Here is a 23,699-nt window from a genome sequence, read left to right as displayed (position 1 = left end):
TTATAAATGGATCATTCACAGGATACATAATCATATAAATTGCATTGTTGCTCTATTGCTGACATAAACATATCTTTCATCATCTACAATAACATGAAACCATTTCTAAACAAAGAGCAATTTTTATTAGCCACTTCCATGGTACATTCCAGTATGGATCTATTTTATTAGGCATAAGTAGATTGAACTTTCTTGTTTATTCTTCTCTAAAATGCTAACACATTTGAATAATAGAGATTGAAAATGCAATTCAGTATTTAATCAAAAATTATGCTGTCTACTCAATAATGGCCAATTCTGAGTACTCTCAGCGTCAGTCACATACTCACATGAGCACACAAACTGAAATAACAAATTTAAGCATTTTATATCGCATTTACACAGGACATTGGATAACATATATACATCACCATTCAAGCAAAAGTGAACAGAAACATGACTCTTACACCACTACCACTCTTCCATGACAAAAACCTTTAGCAATAGAAAATCTTTAGATTACATTATCATAAACTAACATTTATAGAGAAGAACAAATAAGGTAACTCTAGCTGAGATATCAAATCGAAAAACATAAGATGTTATACTAAATAATGGACATATCAAGTAAAGTTTTAATTCTACTTCATATTAAACACTAAGTGGAAATCAATAACTAAGTGAGGATTAATATCCACATAATCATAGAAAAAATGGCTAGCAAAAGGATAACAAGGTGCAATTGAAAGAGACATTACAGACAATATGTACAATGATTTCATCATGGAATTTTAAATCAATGGATTTTCTTGAGAGACAACTTTCACATTTCAAGAAAAAGTATGACAGGAAATAATGCTAAAAATGATACATTATTTAAACGAAATTTAACTCAATTTACACCACCTGATGCCATGGCAATGGATAAAATAAATCTTACCATACCTTGTCCACTGGCACAAATCCTTCTGCTACCATGGAATGGAATGTTTAGGAGGGCCAACCGGAGGCTATTAGCAGCATACTTAACTCACTCTGCTTCACAAAAGCAAGCCACTGATTGGCAGACTAAAATTCCATTACACTTTTAGAACTTTATCAGATAAGACAAGGTATGCTCCATACAATGAATTAGATTCATTAGCAACCACCATAAACAAGGTAGGTCGACAGCTAAATTAAGGGTTGACTGCCACATTTTCAATTTCCATTAAAGACTTCCTGTGCATACTGCAGGCAAGTACTTGCATGAAAAGATATAGGAAGAGTCCCTATCATAGAGTCAGTGCCATTTCTTTCCGAGCAATGCTAAGGAGTGATGGTGCCTTTCTTACACCATTAATTTCTATCGCACTTACACCAGATTCTTTACTTGGCTTTTGCCTCTTCTTCCCATCCACTAAGATCATATTTTGAGAGATCTCCATCTTCATCCTGCAATGAAAATATTTTCCAATTAATATTATCATTGAATTCTAATGTTACAATCGTGACACCAGATGAAAAGGAACACAAATATTATTATTATTATCATTATATGTCGAATTTTTATACCCTGAAAAAAAACGAGAAGGGAAAACCACAACAAATAAATAATGTAACATACAAGTCCACAATACAAATTTTTATTAGATAGAAGTATGTGAATACAAAATCTAATGGATACCAGAGAGTCGGGGGGATCGAGATGGTGCGGGGGCTAACGTACTGGCTTCCCACCCTGAGGGCGCGGGTTCAAATCCCGGCGGTGTTGAATATTTTTCAGAGGTATCTCGATCCCTACTTGAGGTGCTTTGTGGAGGGCACTTTGAGTGAGTACGCCGTCCGTCGGATGGGACGTTAAGCCGCGGACCCCTTGGCGCCTTTCGTAAAGAGTAGGCTAATGCCGACGCCGGGTTTCTCTCCACCCTTCATCCTTTCCTGTCCTTCCCCTATGGCGCAAATGACCTTAGCTGTCGGTCGCCTCCCCTCAAAACTACTACCAGAGAGTCATAGCTGATGAGATAAATAAGAGCCAGGGAACTGATTTTTTTTTATTTCCTCCAAACTTACAAACAGAAAGGAAATGTTGGAGAATAATTTATGGATGGCATGACTTTCCCTGCAGGGAACTGATCTGCCTCCTTTGTGATGGTGTTGACAAAGATGATTGTTGCACTTTGATTGAATATTATGATTATGAATTATTTCCCTATTTCTCCTTTATACATTCAAAATTTCCTTTCCAATTGCACTTGCATCCCCTGTTGTTCACTATTACATTGCTTATGAAAACATACATAGAGGAAATCGCAGAGGTATGCAATGATACCAGCTGCACAAGTTTAAAATTATTTTGGCAATAATGGTACAAGCAGAGAAAATAGCTTTCAGAAATATTAATGGAGTACTCTTTGATGTTCAAGAAATGTTAAATATTACCTTTATTTATGAATGAAATTCAACAGTTAAAAATGCAGGAAAAATGAGGATGAGAAAAAAGTAGCATTCCTGTCATGTATGTTAATGTTAGCAAACGTTTTGATTTGAGTAGATGATGATGTTGTAATATTCCTGAAAGTGTAGTCGCGTTAAGTACATAACATGCATGCCCAAATGTGAGATGACACCAAACACATGGATAGTTGAAACGCCATCTTATCAAAATCTTTTGATGAATAGAAATGGTTAGGAAAATATGTGGGAGATTTGTGATGCATACACTGCAAACAATAACACTTTTTTACTTACATTGCCACATTCAATAAAATTGATATGATTGCCTGCAAAATTAACACACTATTTACGATACAATTCATCTCGAGAATTCCACTAGGTTACGTTCTCCATAGCCGCCAAAACTTAAATGGATGACTTGCCTATAATCTTCAGGTCTGAATGATTATTAATCTCTTGTAAAGACTCGGCATTAAAGTGAATACCATATTCCCTGACTCATAGGATGCACCCTGATTTTTTGTGTAAGAATTTACAAAAAATACTTAAACAGGGGAGTCAAGGATAAAAGTATTTTGATGTTAGCACTTAATGAAAGAATGAAGTCTAAGTTACATTAAAATGTTAGTAGCAACAAATATATGCATATCTATCATACAATCCCAGAAATACATTATTACTGCTGCTATATCATTTCCGCAGTTATTTTCAAGGGTGTTTGTCACTTTCTTCTTACACAATAATATCTTTCCTTTCATCTAGCACATTAATAATATCACATATTTAAAAATACATTATGATAGTCTCACTTTTAATTTTCCACCATGGCTTTTTCAACCAACCACAGACAGTAGAAATTGACCTTCGTTTCATTCTTTCCATCAGTGTGATGTTATTAGTTGGTGCCTTTTGTTTTCAAAGGGCAGTTTCCGTGGACTACATCATTTAGGAGGACATGAATGTAAATTTATTTAATCGTCTTCTATCATAACTTTATAAAATCCATTTTTTGCACCCTCTTTTCTCATATCGTCTTCTTTTTCCATGCAACGCTTAGTTTCTGTCAATATTTTGATATAATCAACATTTTTATTTAAAACATCCACTTTCTATGCTTTACAATACTCTCATACTACACAAGAGTGAATACCAGTTAACTCCTATTTTTTTGGGGAAAGATACAATGTACATATTGAGCAGAACGGCAACATCCATGCTAGCCCAAAGAGTATTTAGTCTCGCAGCAGCATGACATGTGAGATGAAACTTAACACATTACATTGTATAAATTTATGATTTGGAAATTTTTTTAGGAATTACTTTTAATGAAATATTCAAACACTGTTGCTTTTAACATTCAAAACAGTGATATCATCAACATTTGTCATGATGGAAACCATTTTCTATGCCTGATGCAGAGAAAAATACTTAGGAGTAAATATTTTTCCTGGCGAATTGGTTTGAGCTTATTGGTTGAAGTTGTACCATGTACCCCAGCCCTTATGGAGCAGGCTGATTTTGGAGTCCATTTTGGATTAAAACAAGTGCTTCTTAAGGGCTGGCAAATACGTCAATAAGCAAATTGTTCTCCAGCGATAAAGAGTTATAACAGACCATTAAGTGCCAAAATCACTGTGAGCAACACATACGAATTTTTCCAAAAATGTGTGTGGCTCTAGGCACCTCTTTTCTCAATTCATTGAAATGTAAATAAAAATTAATTCTTATTTTCATGCAATAGAATTTCTATGTACTTCATTAAAGTTGATTAACTTTTTCTTATATTGATCCAATTTTCAAATTTTTATACTTATATTCTTCCATACCTACTCTGATATAATTTTTCATCTATTTTAAACAGGAATTCACTATAGCAATAACTTTTGACATTCTATGTACATGTTCAGGAAACTTTTGCTAACAGGCATTTTCATTACTGTTTGATACAGCAAAGGAATTTTTTCCAGTCTCTCAGTGGATTAGATTCATTGCTCTCAAGATGGAAACAGGAAGCATATTTGAGGCATTTGACACCCTCATCTTCAGAAATAGAAACCTATTACTAATATGATATAGAGTGGGGAGCCTTACATCATCTTACAATGAGTCTTACCCATGACAACACATTGTTTACAGCCAAAATTTGATATGTTGCAACTGAAACCCCTTTTTCTGGTGAAGGAATCACAGTCTCTGAAACATTTGACACCCTCATATACTGTGACTAGGAGACAAACTTTCTGTGCATGGGGAAAATGCAGAGTACTACATGGGCTCTTGTGGAAACAATGAAAATTATTCTCTCTACCGCTCTCCTATTTACTGCAACATTTTTTGTTTAATTCCTTCTAAGCACATAGTTTACAGAACAACAGCAAGTTTACTGTTAAGGTACATGTAAAATTTCTGGATACTATTATAAACAATCATATTTTTACAGAAACTTCACATCAATTCTGTATTTCTCATTCAAATAGACTGGAAATTTTTCCACGAAATTGAGCAATTACACATGGCACTCAAAGTGTTCATTTATGAGATACAGCACCATTACACAGAGACAATGGATGTTATCTTCAAGCCCCATTAGCTAATATATTATCTGAATTATTAGCACACACATTCGTTGTAGTTGCTCATAATTAACAAAGTATGCAATCTGTATATGGCAACCTATTTCAAATGGGCAAGGTAATGCATAGGAAAACATCATTTGTTAAGATTGTACTTATCAACAATAGAAACAAAAGCAAATATTAAGAATTAAAATCAATCTCTGAAAAAAACAGAGCGATTAATGGTCATTGAACTAACACCTAAAAATAAAAGTATTGTGCATAATGAAAATATTCAAGGAAATTCAGGCCAATTTCATAAATATTTATTAAAAATTACTCAACTGTTACATATGTAATAGCAAATACAAATGCAGCAACATGAAATCCTTAATCTATTACATTAATGGGCATCAACAAAGAGTTTGGGAAACACAAATCTCCTTTTGAACACCTTGAAATAGAGTGCATAAACTCGAAAAAGTTACATCATCATCAACAAAACCAGTTGACTTAAGTCACTCTGTAGAATTTTATGAAAATAGAATAAGGATGCTCATCGCAAAGGTAAAACCCACAGGAAGATTTGGAGATGTCATATTGTTGCAAACATGGCTGCCTGAAACTCCTTGTGTCCAGTTGATGCATGTGCTACCAACAAAAATTAGGCTGGAGGAAAACTGCTGCCCCTAAGCTGGTGAAGGCAGTGTAGAAGTTCACATATCATGTTCCATACTCAAGAGTTCTGATCTGGATAAACTGAATACAAGCTATATGTTTGATTACTGATGGATGACAGACACATTAGAAGTTGAGTGGGACTGATGAATACTCTGAGGTACTTTCATGACTGCAACTTAAAATTTGAATACTTCCATGTGATTGAGGTTTTGAAGACAGGGAAGAATGATTTAAATCAAGTTTAAATCATCTGGTTTCTGCAATTATAAATTAGACATTTCAACGTTTCTGATTCCAGGTTTTGTCTTTTGCCATTCTTCAGATACGTTTAACATGTTCCCTGTCATTTTTTTTTATTTCCTTTGTGATCGGTGGTCTCCAATTCATTTTCAGCAGCAGTTCCTGCTTTCTCATTTTGAAAGCTGAAAGTAGACTCCTTGTTCAGTTTTCTTACTCGGGAAGCCAAAATGAACACACTAAATGCATTTTTAACTGATTTCTCTTAGGGTCACATTATTTTCCCTCTGAAAGCTTCTCCATATATTTGATTTGCCAGCCGTGGGAATGTTAGTCTCTTTGGCAATGATGAACTTGCCTGAAAAGAGAGGAGAGTTCAATTTCCTTTTGTCTGGTTAATATTCCTTGTACAAACAAACCAATGTATAAATTTGAACCTACAATTGTATACTTACGCTTACATGGAATTTCCTGATTATTAACGTATTTTATTATTGAAAATAGGACTAGTGAATTTCAGAAAAAATGGCATATTTATAGATAAATAGTATTAAAATGGATGTACATTTTCATATACTAAATATATCCCGGTAACAATGAAATAAAAGCTGGGGCATACACCTTGCATCGCCCAAAACTCAAAAACTGAGTATTGTCAAGATAAAGGCCTTTATAAACCTTGAAAATTATGATAGGTCTTGAAGGTAATCGGGTCTTATATCCAAGTAACTATGAATGTGTTTACTACAAATCCTGGGTATGTGATTTTAAATTCTACTATTTAAATAACTATAACTACTAATATAACTATACTAATATAACTTTAACTACTATTAATACAACTATTTAAAGTCAAAAATAGTATTTACATACCATACTAATTCCATTCTTCAGCAGCCATACTTCGAAGCCAGGTAAGTTCCTTGAACAACTCTCTCCATGCTGCAATGTTTTACAATCATGACTTGTACCCTTCAAGGCTTTCGTCCCATGGTACTGGTTTATTTCCCGTTAATCGCAATTAGCAGTTCAGCATCCACATCAACACCCTTCATTGACCAAGAAACCAAAACAAAATGCCTAAAAACAAAATATCACACTCGTGTTCTTGATGGGCATGACATATTGGTTCCTGACGGGGATTAGTATCAATAGGATGGCAAAACTTGATGCATCTGAACAACATGGTATAGCACTTTGTGCATTCCATGTTGTGGGCAGCACTGCTCCACAGGTGAACTGGTCATCACTGGAGTTATTCATGTCATGGTTTGATGTTTGAAGGCATAGGGACCAATTGTAATTTGGAAGCAAGGTACCATGAAAAGCGGACGGCAAAACATTGTTTGAAAGACGCCTCATACTTTCAGAGATAAAATCAAGTAAACCAGTTTCCTACTTTACATTTCCTAAAATATGTGATGTGACTAGCTGAAAAGTTATCACAAAAACAATACATAAATACATATATAAAACTACCATATCTTACTGTAACAAAAAAATGGTAATAGTTTGTAAAAACACAAGGAGAATATGCAATATTAATGCATAGAAGGTGTGGATGACTCTTCCCACTTTAACAGGAAAACTTCATCACTGAGACACATCCTCACCACAAACATGGATACCAGGAACACTGAGGTGAAACTCCTGTACTAAGACAAATGAATTCTCACTTAGGTCATTCTTATTCTATTGCGATGTGAATCTAAGAACCTTCAACAAACTCTACATGGCTATATCCTTAAAGAATATAGGACTATGATGAAGAGATTCTCTACTACCCTGTTTGTGGTTAGAAGTTGCAGTGACCTTCTGAAGATGAAAACTTTCCATTTGGCTGTATCAAATGTTTTTGGTTATTACCATTGTTGGATTAAGTTTCAATTAACTATCAGGCAAAACACATAGATGCATATCGGTTGCATTTTGGATTGCTTTTCCTCTAAAACCTAGATTATATTGCCTTCAAGTTGAAAATAACCTACATTATACTCGGATCACTTTTGAGAATTTAAAGTATCCATTGGAAGCTGTTACATTCCTTTACATCTGCATGCTTCCTGCAGACAAACAAGGAGAGTGGTTCATCGGAATGGAGTTTGCAATACAGTGGACTGCCATTAGCTAACTTTTTAAAGGAGCTGGAATTCTGAAAATTCTAATCAGTGAAAGTTCAAATCAGGTTTGACCTCCTATAGCAAGTTTCAATCACAACATGGGTGGCATAACTGTATGGTATGGTATGCAAAATATGATATCATAGCTTATTACTGTTTATTCCATAGTTAGCTTTTAACAACACATGGTAAAACCTTTCACTTCACTAATTATAAAATACATAAAGCATCTGTGTAAATACGACCTCTCTGAAATTTCAAAAAGAAAATCATTTTAAATACCACTGAATTTATATTTCGTACCTGAAAATGTTGAGCATTCGACAAAACTGGTTGTTTTACATAAAATTCAGTAGAACTTAGAAAGATTTTATTTTTCAAATGCCATTTTGAAGTTTCATAAATTTGAGCTGAGTACCATAAAATACATCCTCAATACTTAAATTACTGAGTCTTTAAAAATTAAAGCTTTTTAAAAATTCATGTGTATGAGAATTCTACTTTTTGAAGTCCCACGCAATAATTCAATTTCTACTTATTTCTTATAAGTTCCATAAGGATGCGCTCATTTGAACATTAAATAATATTCATACAAAATAAAATTGCAAAAACATAAAAGATAATTGAATATATATAAACTTTTTGCTATTAGAGCATTAAACGTAATAAAGAAACAATATCAGTACTAGCAGATATCTACAATGCATTACCAAATACAATTCACTTAGCAGCACACATTAGGTATTTACAGGACCTCTAGGCAATGGAAATTCTCCCAATACCTAGAATTTTATTCAAAATAAAATGCCTAATACCAAACTGAAACACTTAAAATGTTACCATAGCTGGAAGAGTTACTACTTTACTGATGCTGTCTATATGTTTCAAATGATTATTTCGGTCCAACTCTTGGACAAAAATATGTTTTCTTCAGTTGAAATTTCCCCTAGATCAACAAATTTTTTCCAGCTTGATATGATGATAGTCCCAGGAGTACCTGAGCTAACAAAGAAAAAACAAAAAATTTGGGAAAAAAATTTCTTTATTTCCCTAAATAGTCGCCTTTAAAGTTATTACACTTTTCCCAGCCACGTGCAGTGGCTTCAATACCCTGTTTCTAAGGAGAATTGTCAACCTTCTCAAAAAGCCATCAACCGTGGACTCCCAACTTTTCATTGTTATCAAATCTTTTACCACCAAGCCATTTTTATCAAGTTTGGAAACAAATATTCTGAGGGGACTAAATCTGGCAAATAGGGTGAGTGAGGAAGCCATTCAAACTTTAGCTCATTGATTTTGGCGATCACGATAATGGAAGTGTGAACTGGTGGATTGTCTAGGTGAAACAAATTGTTTTTGCTAAATGCTGCCGTTTTTCATTGATTTCATCACTCAAATGCTGCAATTAGTTAGCATAATATTTGCTGTTGATTGTTTTTGCTTTCTGAAGACAATCAATGAAAAATATCCCAGCAAATCTCAAAAAAACAGATGCCATGACCTTACCTGCAGATAAAACTGTCTTCTCCTTCTTTGGAGCTGATTCGCCCTTTGAATCCATTGTTTCAAATGTTCCTTCATTTAAGGTGTGAAGTGATGGAACCATGTTTCACCCATGGTTATGAATATTCAAAAAACTCTGCTTTACTGCTGCAAAACTTTGCCAAACACTCGACTGAAGCCTCATGATGCTGTTTTTGTTCCATTGTGAGTAATCATGGCACCCACCATGCACATTGCTCTCTCATATCCAAATTTTCAGTCCACATAGAGGGTACGTTCCGAAAGTAATGCAATTATTTTTTTAAACCAACTTATTGAACAGATTTGCAAAAACATGTTAATTTATTTCAAATACTGTCCTTGGGCCTCTACCCATTTTTTCCAGCAACTCTGCCATGACCAGTATGTGCCCTGGAAGGCGTCTTCAGGGACCCCTCGCAAGGTCTTCATCACGGCTGATTGGATCTCTTCTATAGACGAAAAATGGGCTTTCAGGGATGCCTGAATCCGAGGAAACAAAAAGAAGGCTGAGGCAACATCAGGACTATAGGGGGGGTGGGGCAGCATTGGCAACTGGTGTTTGGCCAGGAACTTGCGGACTCGTAGCGCATTGCGGCAAGTCTCACAGTCTTGATGAAGTTGCCAGGTAGCGGAAATGTCTTTTCTCATCCCGATGACCCTTTTTCGGAGTCTTTCCAGCACATCCACATAGTAGGCAGCGTTAACTGTCTGTCCTTGAGGAAAAAACTCCTAAGAGACCACTCTTTCACTGTTGAAAAAGATGATGAGCATTGTTTTCACTTTTGATTTGCTCATTCTTGCCTTTTTGGTCTTGTTCATTGTGAACCTCTTCCTGGCCCTCCTTAGAGGCCTTTAACCATCTTGAAAATTGTGAGTCGGACAGAGCAGTCCCTGTAAGCCTCACAAATCATTTTGCTAGTCTCAAGAGATTTTTTTTCTGTTTAGCACAAAACTTAATCATGTAAAATTTGCACGATCGTCAATTCCATTTTTTTTGTGACATGGTTGGTGCGCAGAGGTTTACAATGACTGATGTCCTGCCGCTTCCACAGCTTGGAGAGAATTGAGACCGGTTTCGCAGCAAAGCTTAGCGTCCCCCACCTACTGCAAGTGGTTCCATCCCACTCTGGACAATAGGAACGGTGTGGGAAATTTAATTGCATTACTTTTGAAACGCATCCTGTATGATGTGCAGCACTTTTTGACATGCCTACCATGCTTGCTAACCTGTGAACCATGCGAAAATCACTTTATCCAAATGATATACTTGTTAATAGCATTGCATTGCAATTGCTTTTCTTTTATCCATCAGAGAAACAATCTTTGAACATCGTTGAGAATATGCAAATGTTGCATAGCTATTGTTGTATCTCCCTTTAAAACCTCTCTCCACTCTTTATCTCCTTAATTTTGTCCTTGTTCTTGAGGGTAGTGCAAATTGCTGTTGTAGGCCGATTGTATGTGCATGCTAGATCAACTATGCTCATGCCTTGTTCTTCGTATTCAATGATTTTTTTTCCATTTCTACGATTATTTTTATTCTATTGTGGTTATCTTTTTGTGACTTTTTCTTCCGGGAGATTTTAAAAATTATGCACATCAACTTATTAACATTTATTGAAAAAATCACAAATAATACGTCTAAACATTAGTTTGGTAAAATATGTGACCACAAGTGGCGCTAAGATGCTAGCGGAACAATGATAAACACATACTGAAGTAGCAGGCGCACAATTATTCTGGGAATTCTGCTCTCTTTGTCACTTATTATGACGCAAAACTTCACTCGTTAAGAGCCATTTTTGGAAAAAACCAAGCTGGCTTGTTTGCAATTATTTGCTGTGCAAGATGCTTATTAAACAAGGTTCCACTGTATGATGTGGATGTGGAAAACTTAGGACCACCCTTAATTGAATAGCAAGCTAGAGTATTAAAGGAATTGAAGTCAAATATGACATGGGGGTAGACAACATTCTGCAAAACTTTAAAGGTTTAGGAAAATGCAGGAAGAAAAATTTTTACAAACTAATTTTTAGCATTTATGAGGGAGCAATCTAGCCAGAGGACTTCATTAGATCAGTCGAACAATAAGTTTGATTTACCTTGCAACTGAAGTGGTTTCTAAGGATCATCAACAAAATGATAGAGATCAGGGAAAAGGATTACTTAGGGGATGATCAGTTTGGGTTTAGAAAGGGGAAAGGTACTCGTGATCCCATTGCAGCAACAAGATCACTAATCGAGAGGAATATAGAACACAATCAGGACATATTTATCTGCTTCGTAGATTTTGAAAAGGCCTTTGATAGAGTATATTGGGAAAAACTAATGAATATATCACCGAATATAGGAATAGATTGGAGGGACAGGAGGCTCATTCACAACCTGTACATATCTCAGACTGCTCAGGTTTCAGTGGGGGATGTAGAGTCCGGATGGGCAGTGTTAGGAAGAGGAGTAAGGCAGGGTTGCCCATAATCATCCTCATTATTCTATGCATATGTGGAGAAAATGATAGAGGCATGGGAAGAAATGGAAATAGGAATGGAAGTCGGTGGATAATGCATAAAATTAGGTTTACTGATGACCAAGCTTTTATTTGTCAGTCAGCCAAAGGGTTGCAAGCATTGCTGAATGCATTGGAAAGTCAGTGCAATAGGTAAGTGATGATAATTAATTAAAATAAAACAAAGATTATGCAGTTTCCAGAAAGATAAAGGCTAAAGTAGGAGGGAAAATACTAGAACAGGTGGAACAGTTCACATACCTAAGGAGTATTTTGGTCCAAAATGGTGAAAGTAATAGGGACATTAGATGAAGAATTGCATTAGGCAAAGAACTTTTCTCGAGGAGGAAAGATGTGATGACAGAGAAGTTCAGAAATGATGTTAAGAAAAGACCCATAAAAACTTTGATGTGGAACATAGTTATGTACGGCTTGCAAATATGGTCATTGAAGCAGGAGAATAGACATGGTTTGGAGGCCTTTGAAATGTACATACACGTGGAGAAGGATTATGAAGGTTAAGTAGAGTGAAAGGAAAACAAATGAGGAAGCAATATGCATGGTGTGGGAGGATGTTGGGAAAAATCCAAAGGAGGCAGGAAAGATCATTCCATTTCTTGATATTATAGGAATGAAAATTACTACGACCGAAACATGTTGGAGGGTGAAACATGCAAGAATTGGTGATAGACAACTGGGATCACTTGAAACGCCTTGACGCAACTGATATAACAGTGATGGGATTCAGAAAAATAAAAGTACTGACTCTTGCTTTATTGAATCAAAAGTACATTGAATCAAAAATAAATTTATTTTCTTAAAAAATTTTGAAGCTGGACAACTGTTTGCACTAGTTTAACAGTGAGGTACACCAGATGTTCAATTTAAATGAAAAAATTATCCTTCTTGAAAATTGAAAAACGAGGCAAAAAAAGGACATTTTCAAAGAGAGCAAGATAACATTTTTGGAGCTATTTGATTCTCATGATGGAGTCCGTATTTATCAGGTGAAATATCTATTATTGTTGCCTCTACACTGAATACAAGATTGAAAAATAACAATTTGATTATGGAACCTAGGAACCAGAGCGGACATTTATCTGAAATGAGAAAATACGACAAGAATTCCGATTATCAAAAATTAGAAGTTTTACTGAAAGAATGGTTAAGGGATAGACCGTCAAATATCCTGTGAATAATATCACGATAAGAACAGAATGGTTTCAGGCGTCACTTTGTGGAAGCGATTCATTTCAGAAAAATAAATACTTGGTTATTCCAAATATATTTTCTATTAAAACCTGGGTCGTGTTTTAATAAAAAATATATGTGGAATAACCAAGTATTTATTTTTCTGAAATTTATCACCATAAGAGAAAAAGTATTGCACATTCCCACAAGATTGGGAATCAAAGATTTCACATCATCCAGTAATTGGTTTGATAGGTTTAAAAATAGGCCCACCTTGTATAAAAGGGTGTGGAGAATGTAAAGTGTTGACTTTGAAATTGCGATTCGGTAAAAGGACAGATCAGAATTTCATAAACTTCTTCATGGCTATAGCTCAAAATGCGTTTTCAATGCAGATGAGACAGGGTTATCTCATAATGTGTCGCCAGCAAAAAAATTGCAATTCAGAGGGGAACAATTTCATATTCTGACCAAAAAAAAAAGACTTATTGATCGCAAATGCAGATGGAAGTGAGAAGCTTCAGCAACTAGTGGTTGGTAAATCAAAGAGTCCAAGGCCAAATATGTAACATCCACTGAATATATATTTGATAAATTTACAATTATAGTTTTTTCCTGCAAACCATCCTAGTGAGCTCCAGCCACTGGATTTGGATGATTGTGGTAGAAATATTAAGGAAATAAAATTTATTGCCCTGATTACTTTACATTGCATAAGGCTCATTACATAAGGATTCTACAATATGTGGTCTGTTCAACAAATACGCAAACTGGTACGAAATCTGGCAGCCATGATGCGGACTATAGTCCTGCCCAATACCGGCACTGGTTGCCCGAGATCCTATGAACAGTCTGTGTTTGGCAGATAGTCGAGCGGTGCATATACTGCTAGGTATGTTAGTTTCTGTTGTTCTTATTTTTACTGCTCATTGAAAATGGAAATTGATGAAATCACGGAGCAATGAATTAAAGAGCAATGAATCAAGTTTTTTAGTGAAGTGTAATAAAACTTATCAAGAAATTACTGAAACGTTGACAGCTGCTTGCAGTGATAATGCTCTAAAGAAAACATCTGTTTTCAAGTGGATTAGGTGGTTTGAAGACGGCTAACAAGATGCCACTAGGGTGATGTAAGGCCGGGAAGACCTTCAACCACTTGTGTTAACGACAACATTCATCGTGTGCGGTCCCTTGTCCTTGCTGATTGTTGAAAAACTGTCTGAATGATAGCTGATGAACTGAATTTACGAAAATCAACAGTGCAAACTATTTTAACCGAACACGATGGATGGATCCTTTACCATGACAATACATCTGGACATTCAGCATTGATAGTTCGCCAGTTTCTGGCAAAAAATTCAATCACCATCCTTGATCATCCTCCTTATTCACCAGGTCACTCCCCCTCAACTGTTTTTTATTCCCAAAATGCAAAACTGTGATGAGGGGACATAACTGGTAAGATGTGGACACAATAAAGCAAGAAACGACAACATAACTAAAAACCTAACTGCTGAGGACTTCCGAGGGTGCTTTAAACAGTGGAAAAGAATATGGTATAAGTGCATAGCAATGAATAGAGAGTACTTTGAAGGGGACAAAATTGATGTAGACTAAATTTTACAAAATAAAGTTTTTATGGCCTCAGTTTGAATATTTATTGGACAGGCTAGTATGAGGATGGTCCTGTAAGTAACTGGTCTGACCTTGAGATGGCGGTAGCTGTTTAAAAAATATCACTGTATCAGAAAGTATGCTATCTATAAAGCATATTTTTCAAGAAATAATGAGCTCTACGGCCTCTCAATTAAAAAAGAAAGGGGAAGAAAACTCCAATGGCCGTAAAAATTAGTTGCCAATCTCTCGTCAGACCAATTGTTGTGTTGGTGTGACGGGAATCACGTCAGGGACCAACCACAACCTCTCGACCAGAATACCCTCTGTGGTGGTTTACGGGAAATTAATCCACGTCAGGGACCAACACACAGCCACACGCACACTATCCTGACTGAAATCCTTCACGAGGCTGTGAGACCCTTCACGAGGCGGTAGAGTAGACCCCGTTCAAGATTCCAGGATATTCTCAAGCACACACTTTGTGACTGGTACAGACCAATCACACACACAAGCACTCAGAAACACACACTCAAAAGGGCCCAACTTCTGGGAGAATCTGGACACAGGTAAAGAGCAACTAGGAAATGCGTCGAACATGCGTGTTTCGGCCACAAAGTGGCCCTCTTCGAACCGAAGGGAAAACACCTCCAACACAAGGTTGAAAGTCACTTGAGTCAAGTTGATACTCGATGATTGTTGACTGAAATTGCGCGAGCTAGCAGACATAGTAGGCATTTCAAAAGTGCGGTACATTGCATATTAACCAAACCCCTGAAAACCCTGGACATGAGAAAGCTGTGTGCAAGATGGGTGCCAGGTTTGCTCCCACTCGAGCAAAAACAGTGTCGTGAAGTTGTTTCAATTATGTGTTCAGCAGTGTTTCACAGCAACAAAGCAAATGTTTGCGCCGTTTCATAACCATGGATGAAACACGGGTCCATCGCTTCACACCCGAGACAAAAGAACAATCAAAATAAACAATGTATTCAAAAGGCTTTCCAAAGAAGGCAAAGACCATTTCATCCGCAGGCAAGGTCATGTGGTTGGTTTTTTGGAATGCGCGTGGGATAACGTTCAGTGACTGTCTTGAAAAAGGAAAAACTACCAACGGCAAGTATCATGCACACTTATGGCACCGTTTGGGCGAAGAAATTAGCAAAAGTGGCCGCATTTGGCTAAGAAGAAAGTGTTGTTTCATTAAGACAAGGAACCAGCTCACCAATCCATATTGCAATGGCCAAAATTCATGAATTAAAGTATGAAGTGCTACCTCATGCACTCTATTTGACAGATGTAGCCCTATCGAATCATTTTCTGCTCGCAAACTTGAAAAAATGGCTCAGTGGTCAAAGATTTTCTAACCGTTAAGAAGTGATGTCGGCAGTTAATGGCCATTGAGAGGAGAAAGACAGTTCTTAATATAAAAAGGGTATCAAACTTTTGAACATCGCTGGGAAAATTAAAGAGCTGAAAGGAGATTATGTTGAAAAATAAATTCCTTTTTTTTTCCAAAATATTTGTGTTTTTGGGTCAGGTACTTCTTGGACCCCCTTGCATATATCTGTTTTAAGAAGAATGGATTTTATGCTGATTGTAATGAATATATTTATGATGATGATGATCCTATAGACAATGACTCGAGTAATTAAGCATATACGAGCATAGAAGCATATCCTAAAAGTGTAAATTCTCCTTTTGCTGCTATTTGCATATTCCTGCATTTCACAATTTTTTCCTGGGATCCCCAGAAAAGTAAAAATAAATGGTTTGACTCTATTTCATTCAACAATGGGTTAGTTCATTAGAGGCACATGCAATTTCAGGAATGCCAGATTCTTCCTAAGGGGCCATTAAATATTACGGGTGATTCAACAACTGCATAATAATTGAAAATGAAAAAAATGCTCTCATATTTCATTTCCAAGTTCACATAGTTTTATGTGAACTTGGAAACTCACATATGCGCTCTACAGAGACCATTTCTTTTCTGTAGACTAGTGAGACCATCATTGCTTTTAAATGAATTTGGATTCATATTCTGAACATAAACAGAACCAACTCTTTTTGATTGAGTCAGCAGAGATGAGTAGAATGATAAGCAGGTAGATATGCTACATTTCATTATGCCTATTAGAAGCTGGATTAGCAGCTAAAGTGGATATCTAATTATGGCCTAAGTTGAGTGGATTGGTGAGAGCTATAGCTGAGAATTTAATTGTTCTGATAGGAAATTAACTTGGAACTTGAACTCAGCATTTTTATTTTACCAGTGAAAGCAAATCTTATGGTACTCTTTCATGAGTAAAACAATGAATGTTGATGCTTCATTTTATCCTCTCCTTCTATATCACTGTAAATTCACATCTAAAAGATATATTACACTAAGAATGGGTTAAGTTCAGTACAGTGGAAACAACTTGTTTTATGTGATATGCTTTTTTAAGAGCATTTATTATTTTCCAGTAACCCCTCAAATATATTAAGACAAAAAACATGGCGATTGCACACGTACTTTCCCAGGCATATGCGACAGCTAATGAGTGATTATACAATTTCCATTCTTCTTAAAGAGTACTCAAGACAGTCAACTACAGCATACTTGAGCTTTTGTGAAGGTAATATAAGAACGTAATTAAATTTAAAACTGCTTTAGAGATGCAAACATGAAGGTATCATTGCATTTATGCTGAAGATAAAGGACATTACTGACCTCATCATCATCATCCTCCTCATCTTCCGCTTCCACCGGTGGAAGTTTGACCTCAGCCTTAGGTTTGGTTTCTTGAGGGTCAGCACTTCTCCTAGAGCTGCTTTTTTCTTCATCTTCTTTCTTACCGGTCCGAAACTTCTTCTTTTTCCTTCCAAACTGAAAGTACAAAAATAGCAGGATAAAATACGTAAAAAATGATGAAGCAGTGGTCAGATCCATTGCAATATTTAGTGCACAGCAGAGCAGACATTCCAATTCCAAACATGGAAGCTGGTTGTAGAAACAACTTATCCCAGGGAATATGACACAGATTCTGGCGTAGCATGGTAGAAATCCTTCATAATGAAACAGGACACTTCACTTTCCCATATGGAATTTTTTTATCACGGCCAACGTTTCTACGACTAGGGCTAGGTTTATTGCGACCTAGGTTCAAAAAATTTTTCAAATTTACCTGAAGATGTTACCCTGTAACAAAACCTAGGTCATAAAAAAATATTATGTGGTAAAGCAAAGCGTCTTCTTTCATCCAATGGAATATCATTATGTTACTTGTTTATAAGAAAGTATATAATAGGTATAACATTTGTACATAGGTGAGTGCCTCCAAGATGCCTGCATTAGGGGTGGGATAATTGAAATGGGTATAAATCTAACTTCATATACAAGAATATGGGACAAAATTCACACAAGGTTTGGATAGAATGGAATAATATATCATAAAAAGAGTAATGATAAATATTTAAAGAGGTGTTAGAAAAGGTAATTTTATGTTTTCTACCATGTATATGTATATGTCCAAACCCATTTGTAATTGGAGCTAGGGCAAACCAAACATTCAGCCCAGAAACTCTAGCAGTAACCATGAAAACCCTTGTTTACACTAAAGACAACCTGCTTTCGCCGGAGCATTACTTTCTAAATGTGAGTCACCTTTTTATGACCAACGTCAAGGACAGCATTACAAATTGATGGCCATTCAATACACTAGTAAGGTCTATTGAGTTTTATTTTGTGCATTTACAAAGAGAAATGAAGGAATTATCTTGAAATCACCTTCTCAAACACTTTATACTTGAACGTATAGTCTTTTAGGGAGCTTTTTCCTGCTGGGATGAAAGAGAGATAGCATTTGCTCCATGAAGGAGTATGGTCCTTTGCTGCAGATTGGGTTTCTATGGTGACCACATTGATATGAGCAAAAAAAATAAAATTCCACATTTTAAAACTTTTTTAAATATTTCATAAGACTTATGATAAATTATGAACATAATAAGATAATTCAACCCTTCATTCATATGATAGCACAGATCCTAAACTGATATCTCAATTCTGTTACATTTTAATGAGGAAATTAAAAAGTTACTTCAAGGATATTCTGGTCTAATGTATAACAATATTGTTCCTAAGATCTGACACACTGTTTCAATGGTTTTTGCAGTGATATCCACTTCAATAAGTGTTGTCACACAAGTAACACAAGCTGTGGCACAATGACCACTGAAGTCCTTCTCCTGTTCAGTAATAAAGTCATTCTATGAACCTAGGACTGCTAATTAAAGGGGGGTACTATTCCTCATAATAAAATGGTAGAATAATTCTGAAATGCCAATGTGTAACAGTAACAGCTTTTATAAATTAGGAGCAAGAGAAAGATTTAATTTCCATCCACTTAGAGTAAGGAATTCATTTAAACCTATTAAAATTTTGAAACCTTTTAAATTTCTTATATCATTTAAGAGCCACAGAATTTTTCAGTAGTTATCATTTAAAGAAATTTCCACTTCATGAAGTATGAAAACAGTGATAGAAGAAGAACAGAAAACAGCATACATGACTGAAACAATAAAGACTTTCATTTGAAACTCGAATGAAAGCATCTTTATTACTGTTTGATGAAAATATAAAATGTTAGTGATGGCTATAAAACAATTTGAAATAGTTCCTATCCAACTTCCACGTTGGAATCTGAAACATCACATTATTAACAGAATAACATTTTTAGCCATAACTGCAATAAGGGACATGACTATTTTAGTAATGTAAAGCACTTCTTTATGCTAGTGCATATTTTGGAGAATCACAACACCATAAATTGCCTGTTTATGGTTATTAAAAGAAAATACATTTAAAAAATACAAGTTTTTTCAGGGAACCTCATTTAAAAACATCAGGTACATGCCTATCATCCATTTGATTCAAAATCATTTCCTATACTCATTTAAGTTCAACACTGTTAGCAGGCCATTTATAGGAATTCACGGCAATTTAAGGGAGGTGTCAACACATAGCATAAATGCATCCATATACCAAGTATTTTTCTAAATAGTATAGATAGTTACCGCTCTATGGATGTGTAATTGTTACTCAAGAGCTCTCAAGACTTACACCTACCTGCATTCTATGCTATAGAAGTCACAAAAATTCTCACTTCAATTCACCTCTAGTAAATTATTACTGAGGATGGGATTTGCACACGTTACAGTAAAATGAATGAACAACTAAATCAGATAGGTATTTTAAGATAAAACAAAAATCCTCGATAATATATGTAACCATTAGAGTGGAACAAGCTAAATGTAAATATCTATTTTATTGAAAATGGGCCAGATTCAATTAATTATCAATGTCAAACTCGGGTTGGGTTAATCTAGAATTTTCATATTTTCCTCATATGCACAGTGTAATTTTCCTCTCCCGTTCTTTATAATTACTAAGGATTATGGAAAACTAGCATAAGCATGATAATTTTACATCCTTCTTTCTTCGTCCTAATTATCATTTTCTCATAAACAGAGGGTCTTCTTTAAGCAATAACTCAGTATTATACATTTTACCATTTCTTGTCATCAGTCAATTCAAACTAAAATGTAAGATGAAACAACCCTTCAGGCTTATTGGTGAAGCAATATATAAGATGGAAGGGAATTTGTGTTATTCCTTAAATCTACCATTAGGATAATTTGATGATTATTTCTGATAGCAAATATGGAAATCTAACCCATGAAAAAATTGCCAAGTTAAACTAAAAGCGTTGATTTATAATAACACCACAATAACAAACTTGGAGGTATCAGATATCTGGCATTTTAACTTATTACATTGTAAATCAATTATTTCTGTACCTTTTTAATATTGGAATAAGGCCTTACTTGGTCTCGAGTTCATAAATAAAAAGCACCATCTTTATAACAGGAATCCAGGATATATCAGGGGGAGAACATGTAATGCTTTGGATTTATTGAAATTAAATTTAAAATACTTCGCCTTTCCACATAAACCACTTTTAATACGACCTAGGTTTCGTTATGGTATAACATCAATAATGAAACCTAGGTCGTAATAAAAGTGGTTTATGTGGAAAGGCGAAGTATTTTAAATTTAATTTCAATATGAAGAATTTCCACCAAGTGACGCCAGAAACTGTTTCGTTTTGGAATTAAAAAGAGATATGAAAACATCATGAACTCACCTCATCAAATTCATCATCAGATTCATCTCTTTTGATGTACTCAACTTCCTCGCGCTCATTATAGCCACCACCATAGCCGGTTCTTTCTTCCACGACTACAAATTTTGGAGCATTGCACATATTGCATTGTTGTCGACGAGACCAATTAACATTTCCACATCTGGAAGAAGACATTAGAATGGGTGATTACTACTTGTTTTTTTGTGACAAAACTGTAAGTGAATAGTCAAAACAATTTCATGGTAACCAAGGATTTTAAATCTATATTAAAACCTTTCACACAGCGATCTCAAATTATCTGTACTTTTTAAATTTGGTAATACTGGCTTAACTCCCAAAATTAGACAAATCAGCTGTCTAGATGATTCAAGCTTAAGTGACTAAAAACGAAAAAAAAAAGGTACCATCATAATTCAATGGAGATGTGTGATTCCACTGCACAAGAAATGTAAGTTGACCGATTCAATTGAAGAAAAAAAGTTTTCAATTTACCAAAGGAAATTATGCTCTATACAATGTACTCTGCACTGACTTTTCACACTCCCAGTCATCAGCACTGAAGAGGCCATGGCTTTTCTCAGCAGCAGCTTTTCCTATCTCTTGCCCAACCCTTTTCTTCTTTCGTGCAGCATCTTTCTCTGTAAGGGTGTTGAGGTGTCGTGAGTTGGCTGCTATCCAATAAAGCAAATAATTCAATTACAAATTGCTGAACAACAACGTAGCTATTGGATAAATAATAGAGGCCAACAATTCAGTACCAAATGAAAATTAGGATGCCCACATTAATTAATAAAATAAATATTTTCTTTTAAATGTCACCAATCGATTAAATGTTTGTGACACACACAAAGTTGGATCATTAAAAAGACAGTATAAAATTAACTAATAATTTTAAAAGTAAAGGAGCTTAAATAAAGAGCCAAGAAATCTTGTACCAAATATCGAGTGAATATTGTTTGGTGCATGGCCTATAACAGTCAATTACACGGAGCAAAGAATGACTTTAACTCATGAGGAGATTATTCTTCCAATTACGATAATCCGTTCCAAATCTCACCTCCTTTTCCACATCTATTACAAGACGTTCTTCTGGCGAAGTTAATATTGCCACACCTGTGGATGTTATACATGAACATAATTTCACATATATTTCATTAAAATTAGATACTCTTAATTTAACGAATGCAAACCTCACGAAAGTGAAATAACAAATACATACTTGTCACATTCCCAGTCCTCTGCACTAAACACTGATGATGATTTATCCCCCGACTTTCCACCATCATAAGACTTCTTTCTCCTAGGTTCATCATCTGCTTGACCAAATAAAAAACAGTGGTGATAAATCTCGAAGGTCACCATAATTCAACTAGCAACAGCGCAAAGATCGGAACTAAAATTTATGATCTTTGCAACTGTGTTGAGGCAAAGCATCAAAATAATAATAAGGGAAAGATGATAAAAAATACCAACCGTCACTATCGCACCGACTTGAGCTACGTCTCGAATGATTATTAGTATACCTGAAAATAAAAATCAGCTAAATAATAACCACTTAGTGACGATTGTTTACATGCCTTTTCATTATAGACTTTACTAAACAACTACCAAATTTACGATTTAAAAATCGATCCTTTGGAAGAAAACAGGATAAGAATACAGCGATTATCAGAATGATCGATTTCTAATTCTGTATATATTATTAAATAGCTTCTAATACCAACAAATCAATGGCTTTATCCAATAAGACTAATGATTACGTTACCAGGATGAGTGCGTGTCTGCACAACGTTGCAAACGAAATAATACTAACCTTGGTTTTTCGTCACACATTTTGGCAGGGGGTTTAGTTTATGTTTTTACAGATATTGTGGTAAACTTTTCACATGAAATTAACCACTAATCAATGTCGCTAACAATAAACCACCGCATCCCATGAATCTCAGAATAGGTCGACAAGTGACTGACGCACTACCCAAGATCCCTTTCGTGTACGCCGACGCGGACTTTTCAGTATACGACTTCTAACAACTCACGCCGTGTAACCAGCATCTTCAACCATGCCGACTGTTTTGAAATGCAAAAATTAATGCCGGTTATTACCATTTTTAAACATATAGTATTGCAAAATTCTATTCACTCTCGCCAAAAAACGTGCCTCCACAAGCCGATTTCGGTGCTTCATGGTGTACTAACGGAAAGGAAAACAGTTCAAACGTCAATTTTCAAAGCCCCTTTTATGGATAAACCTCTGTTACGAAGATAAATGAAAGGAAAAGGACATTGTGATACATCATTGTGTATTTTATATTATCTTAGTTATCGCCTTATACTACACAATCATATTTTTTTGCATCGATTGAGATGCCTGTGTACTTATTGTACTGAATTCTTATTCACTTGAATATGTCCAATCCTGGATTAAACAATTCCTCCAGCACTCAGGGTACGCATAAAATAAATTATTTATACGGTCTCCACTCCATAAAACTTCCGGCAAGGTTTGAAATGGCGGGGTCTTTCAACACCGGCTGACTCTCCATGTAACGAAGTTGGGATCGAGATGGTGCGGGGTCTAACGTACTGCATTCCCACCCAGAGGGCCCGGGTTCAAATCCCGGCAGTGCTGAATATTTTTCAGAGGCATATCGATCCTTGCTTAGGGTGCTTT

The 23,699-nt window shown here is 35.5% G+C and overlaps 1 protein-coding gene across 3 annotated transcripts; it reads right to left on the bottom strand.

The window, feature by feature from the left end:
- On the bottom strand, positions 1-22,984 carry LOC139694213 (zinc finger Ran-binding domain-containing protein 2). Of its 3 annotated transcripts, none has more exons than XM_071592657.1 (8): positions 22,842-22,984; positions 22,502-22,551; positions 22,248-22,341; positions 22,086-22,141; positions 21,561-21,699; positions 21,029-21,188; positions 17,557-17,712; positions 1-1,413 (listed from the first exon to the last, which is right to left on the bottom strand). In XM_071592657.1, the coding sequence occupies exons 1-8, from the start codon at positions 22,859-22,861 to the stop codon at positions 1,348-1,350; spliced, it is 741 nt and encodes a 246-aa protein (XP_071448758.1). In that variant the 5' UTR covers positions 22,862-22,984; the 3' UTR covers positions 1-1,347. The 3 variants fall into 3 exon arrangements, with proteins under 3 accessions (XP_071448758.1, XP_071448759.1, XP_071448760.1); XM_071592658.1 differs by having other exon boundaries at positions 21,561-21,696; XM_071592659.1 differs by having other exon boundaries at positions 21,561-21,666.
- Positions 22,985-23,699: the final 715 nt, after the last annotated feature.

The sequence above is a fragment of the Hetaerina americana genome, unplaced genomic scaffold (assembly GCF_022747635.1).
Source record: "Hetaerina americana unplaced genomic scaffold, ioHetAmer1.1.p SCAF_5, whole genome shotgun sequence".
Taxonomy (NCBI): domain Eukaryota; kingdom Metazoa; phylum Arthropoda; class Insecta; order Odonata; family Calopterygidae; genus Hetaerina; species Hetaerina americana.
The sequence above is the reverse complement of the archived record's forward strand: the minus strand, read 5'-3'. Positions and strand labels throughout refer to the sequence as shown.

Bases quoted from the DNA above. Each gene is read 5' to 3' on its own strand.
- LOC139694213 (XM_071592657.1), bottom strand. From the start codon at position 22,861: ATGTGTGACGAAAAACCAAG. The intron at 21,189-21,560 runs GTCAGTGCAGAG...GTCTTCTTCCAG, and splicing joins GATGACTGGGAGTGTGAAAA to ATGTGGAAATGTTAATTGGT. The intron at 1,414-17,556 runs GTCAGTAATGTC...TTTTCATTGCAG, and splicing joins AGGAGGATGATGATGATGAG to GATGAAGATGGAGATCTCTC.